Genomic DNA, 5000 nt, shown 5'->3' with positions numbered 1-5000 from the left:
TCCCCCCTCATTTAATGTTGTGCAAAACTGAATGGTTTTAGTGGGAAATAGTTGAGTTACCTTCCAACATTGAATAGGGGGGAGGGCTCTATATAAGAGAAGGTGAAGAAGTACATACAGCTCTGGTGCGGTTCACTTACATAACCTTCCCAACTACTTTTGCCTATTCTAGCAGCTCGTTATCATGCCATCTTAGGCCTATTTGATTCCCATCGTCAATTTTCCAATTTGAAAGTATTCTTGTTTTCCGAGTTAAACTCGAACTTAACTTACCACTTTTTTGGAAATTCCAGCGTGACATCATCGCCAACCAGCACAAATGGCGCCCAGTGCTTTATAGCGCAATACTGCTTTGACTCTCGCAAAGATTTCATTGCTTGTTGAAGAGCTGCACTTGCGCTTTTTCCATCTACCAGGTGCTGGTAGAAGCTTCTCATGAACAGCAAAGTTACCTCGTCATCAATTGCCCAGAGTGACACCAAAACAGACCGAGCTCCAGCACACAGGAAAGCCCTTGCAATTCCCACCACTCCCTCAGACTTCACTTCTCCCCGGCCACTGTGACAGCAGCTCAGCACAACTAGCCTTGCTCTAAGAGAAATTGTCTGAACATCCGACATTTTCAAAATGAAGTCTTCCTCTTTGGGGATTGGCGATTTCCGTTCGGTATTTGGGGCTAAAGCAATTTCTCCCGTTTTTTGGCATCCGTGTGCTGCAATGTGAACTAAAGCAACTGATTTCATACTTTTCAACACCTCAGCTTTCGTGGCACATTTTCCAGTCAGCGGTGTTGTCTGCAGAAGTTGTCCAATCATCTCTACCTCTTGTTTTGCGCACGGAAGCTGTTCCAAAATGGGCTCCCCTTTTTTGTTAGTAACTTCCTTCAACCACGGATCACCTACGAGCAGTGCTCCAGTCTTACTATGGAAGTCTTCAGGTGCACCAACGATCACTTTAAAAGCAGTCAACGAGGGAGCGGTGCGGATCCTGATAGATTCACTCAATGCAGAATATGGAGCCAAGCAAAATGGTCCATCGGGAACAACGACTAACTCATTTCCTTGGAGCAAGTCTGCAATTGGCCCGAGTAAGACATCATACAACGGTTGTAAAGAGTCAACGGAGGATGAAGATGGTAGAACTGCTTTCTCACTGATACATCTTTTGCTCCAAGACAGGTCATTGCGTAGTGGATCCAAAGAACGATTCTCGCATCTGACACCATCCCCTACGCCGATCCCTTTCAAAATAGTTTCCATCAACAAATCAGCACTTCCATTTGCGATTTCGTTTTCTCGAAAGCTGATCTTGCTGTCTTTTCTTAGCACCCAAAACGTGATCTTGTTCTCGTCAAGTGCCACAAAAACGGCTTGTGAAGGTAAAAGCTCTAATGCAGCTATAATAGTTTGATTCGGAGCAAGTGCAGAAAATGACTGAGAGTCAATGCCGTATTGATCTTGCAAAATATCGCTCAAAGCCTGTGCTCGACCTTTCTCAGCAGCATACAAAGCTTCTTCAATCTCTCCATTCTTCAAAAGTGTCCTCCACAGAGCAGTGTATGCCACGCGATTAGAATCACGAAAAGTTACTTTTAATTCATCTTCTGACTTCAGATTATGCCTTGTTTCATCAAAATGTTTTATACTTGAACGATAACAACTGAGTGCATTACTCAAGGAACCCAACAATTCATGATCATGACCTTGCGAATACCACGCGTTTCCCTCTCCTAGAAAGTCTCCAATTTCCTTGAAAATACTAAGACTGTGTTCATGGTACTCCATGGCTTCCTTAAAATAACCTAGATCGCAGTAGGCATTTCCCAGATTTAAATACGCTGATTCCTCACCAGCCCTATCCCCTACTTCTTTAGCAATACTAAGATACTTTTCGTAGTACTCAATGCCTTGTTTAAAATTACCTAGACTAAGACAGGCATTTCCCAGATATCCGTAGGTTGATCCCTCCCCAGCCCTATTACCTACTTCTTTAGCAATACTAAGATCTTTTTCGTAGTACTCAATGGCTTGTTTAAAATTACCTAGACTAAGATAGGCATTTCCCAGATTTCCATAGGCTGATCCCTCCCCAGCCTTATTACCTACTTCTTTAGCAATACTAAGATTTTTTTCGTAGTACTCAATGGCTTGTTTAAAACTACCTAGACTCAGATAGGCATTTCCCAGATTTCCATAGTTTGATCCCTCCCCAACCCTATTACCTACTTGTTTAGCAATACTAAGACCTTTTTCGTAGTACTCAATGGCTTGTTTAAAATTACCTTGCTCGACATAGGCAATTCCCAGATTTCCATAGGTTGATCCCTCCCAAGCCCTATCCCCTACTTCTTTAGCAATACTAAGAGCTTTTTCGTAGTACTCAATGGCTTGTTTAAAATTACCTAGACTAAGATATGCATTTCCCAGATTTCCATAGGTTGATCCCTCCCCAGTCCTATTACCTACTTCTTTAGCAATACTAAGATCTTTTTCGTAGTACTCAATGGATTGTTTAAAATTACCTAGATTGCAATAGGCAATTCCCAGATTTCCATAGGTTGATCCCTCCCCAGCCCTATTACCTACTTCTTTAGCAATACTAAGATCTTTTTCGTAGTACTCAATGGCTTGTTTAAAATTACCTAGATTGCAATAGGCATTTCCCAGATTTCCATAGGCTGATTCCTCCCCAGCCCTATTACCTACTTCATTAGCAATACTAAGATGTTTTTCGTAGTACTCAATGGCTTGTTTAAAATTACCTAGACTAAAATACGCAACTCCCAGAATTCCATAGTTTGATCCCTCCCGAGCCCTATTACCTACTTCATTAGCAATACTAAGATGCTTTTCGTAGTACTCGATGGCTTGTTTAAAATTACCTAGACGAAGATAGGCATTTCCCAGATTTCCATAGGTTGATCCCTCCCCAGCCCTATTACCTACTTCTTTAGCAATGCTAAGATGTTTTTCGTAGTACTTAATGGCTTGTTTAAAATTACCTAGACTAAGATAGGCATTTCCCAGATTTCCATAGGCTGATTCCTCCCCAGCCCTATTACCTACTTCATTAGCAATACTAAGATGTTTTTCGTAATACTCAATGGCTTGTTTAAAATTACCTAGCTTGCGATAGGCATTTCCCAGATTTTCATACACTGATCCCTCCCCAGCCCTATCCCTTACTTCTTTAGCAATACTAAGATCTTTTTCGTAGTACTCAATGGCTTGTTTAAAATTACCTAGACAAAGATACGCATTTCCCAGATTTCCATAGGTTGATCCCTCCCCAGCCCTATCCCCTACTTCTTTAGCAATACTAAGATCTTTTTCGTAGTACTTAATGGCTTCTATAAAATTACCTAGATTGCAATAGGCATTTCCCAGATTTCCATAGGTTGATCCCTCCCCAGCCCTATTACCTGTCTCTTTAGCAATACTAAGATGTTTTTCGTAGTACTCAATGGCTTGTTTAAAATTGCCTAGACTAAGATACGCATTTCCCAGATTTCCATAGGTTGATTCCTCCTCCGCCCTGCAGCCTAATTCTATGAAAATGTGTAATGCTTGTGCATAAGTTTTTATGGCCTGTTGATAATCAGGTAGGTTGAGGTAAGCACCGCCGAGATGAAAATGAGCCCTTCCTTCACGATATCTGTCTCCTACACTTATCGCAATGGCAAGCTCTAGCATTCGCTGCTCTACAGCCTCTAACTTCCTATCTACCATTCTTCAATAACTAAATGACAATTGAAACTTTTTCCATGAGATGATCCAATGTCAAATCGATGTCAAATGAAGCTGGAAGGAAACAAAGATAAAGACGCTTGATGTTTAGTCTGCTTTTTAGCTTCGAAGCGAAAACGATTTTCCCACCCTATTGCCTCCCACGGTGATTAGTTAAGGGGTGGTATCAACGGGTTAACACGGGGGATTTGCCCTCATCTTTGCAGGAAATCAATTACGATTCTAGAAGAAATAATTCACTTGTTTTCTTACAAAAAACGGCCACGATTGTGGCAAACAGAGCTTCACCTTGGAATCGCGCTCTTTGAGTTTAAGTAACAGAGGGAGAAGCATAAAGTAAGAAGAGGTTATGGATGACTGTAGCTTATCAATAACTCCAAACCCAAACCCCCCCCCCCCCCCCCCCGCCTTCTTTTTTTCACAAGTCAAACACTGAGCAAAACAGTTGTGCTTTACTTGCTTAATCATCAAGCAAATAAAATGAAATAACTCATATCGAGTTCGGCAGTTGCAAAATTTAGCATCGCATTGCCAATGAAAACCGAGTGAGCCAGAATGCTAGCACAATAGTGAACTAACGCTTTGGAAAGAAGAGCTTTAAATATTCCTTCTGAAAAATTGCTTCTTGAATCCTTACGCATTCCTGCCACTTTGTTTTGCATTTGACTTACCAATTGCTATATGACAAAACGCGTTTCATTTAATCGGAGGTCTAAACGTCACTTATCACTAAAAACCCAGCACAATGACAACTTAAGCAAAGAAGAAGTTAAGGGAGAGGACTCGTCATAAAATGTCCTATTCACTTTTTTGATCATAGTTGACTGGGTGTTCATAATAAGTTATGAATGCATGCTAAGGATCAGCGGTTCATTGAGCAAGTTAGAGAATTTATTTGTCAGCTATTGGAGCTTTAAAATTACAAACTGTGAAACATCATAAGTCCATCACATGTAGAAAGGAATTGCATTGCGTTTGAGAAAGAAAATGATACTTTATGTTTGAAGCCTTTTTGAGGGGGACGTGGGGGGGGGGGGGGCATCGAGGTCTATTAGAGACTGTAAACCCCCTTCCCCTTCTACAAACTGAATATCTGAACAAAATACTTTGTTGACGTATGCATGATATGGACTAAACTTATATTCATGTTATAGGTATTTGTGGATGCCGTGGTTGTGAATAACACATATCCTCTAGTTTGTCTTTTCGGCTTAAATGTAAGAGATCTAGATCCCCCAAAAATAAATTCGTCCC

At 41.0% G+C, this 5000-nt stretch overlaps 2 protein-coding genes and 1 pseudogene across 2 annotated transcripts in view; 1 reads left to right on the top strand and 2 right to left on the bottom strand.

The window, feature by feature from the left end:
• The window catches only part of LOC137976516 (tetratricopeptide repeat protein 28-like), a 6989-nt gene extending 3842 nt beyond the window's left edge, over positions 1-3147 (bottom strand). The window contains exon 1 of the mRNA XM_068823889.1: positions 274-3147. Within this exon, the coding sequence (XP_068679990.1) occupies positions 274-1784 (1511 nt within the window). The 5' untranslated portion in view covers positions 1785-3147. The remainder of the gene's footprint in view (positions 1-273) is intronic.
• The window catches only part of LOC137976679 (uncharacterized), a 45278-nt pseudogene that overhangs the window by 18340 nt on the left and 21938 nt on the right, over positions 1-5000 (top strand).
• Positions 1792-5000, bottom strand: part of LOC137975288 (G-protein-signaling modulator 2-like) — a 16970-nt gene continuing 13761 nt past the window's right edge. Inside the window, exons 3-7 of the mRNA XM_068822383.1 lie at positions 3306-3800; positions 2702-2846; positions 2102-2365; positions 1837-1921; positions 1792-1801 (exon numbers count right to left, since the gene is read on the bottom strand). Coding sequence (XP_068678484.1) covers positions 1792-1801; positions 1837-1921; positions 2102-2365; positions 2702-2846; positions 3306-3728 — 927 coding nt within the window. The 5' untranslated portion in view covers positions 3729-3800. The remainder of the gene's footprint in view (positions 1802-1836; positions 1922-2101; positions 2366-2701; positions 2847-3305; positions 3801-5000) is intronic.

Source organism: Montipora foliosa, chromosome 11 (genome assembly GCF_036669935.1).
Source record: "Montipora foliosa isolate CH-2021 chromosome 11, ASM3666993v2, whole genome shotgun sequence".
NCBI lineage: Eukaryota > Metazoa > Cnidaria > Anthozoa > Scleractinia > Acroporidae > Montipora > Montipora foliosa.
The sequence above is the reverse complement of the archived record's forward strand: the minus strand, read 5'-3'. Positions and strand labels throughout refer to the sequence as shown.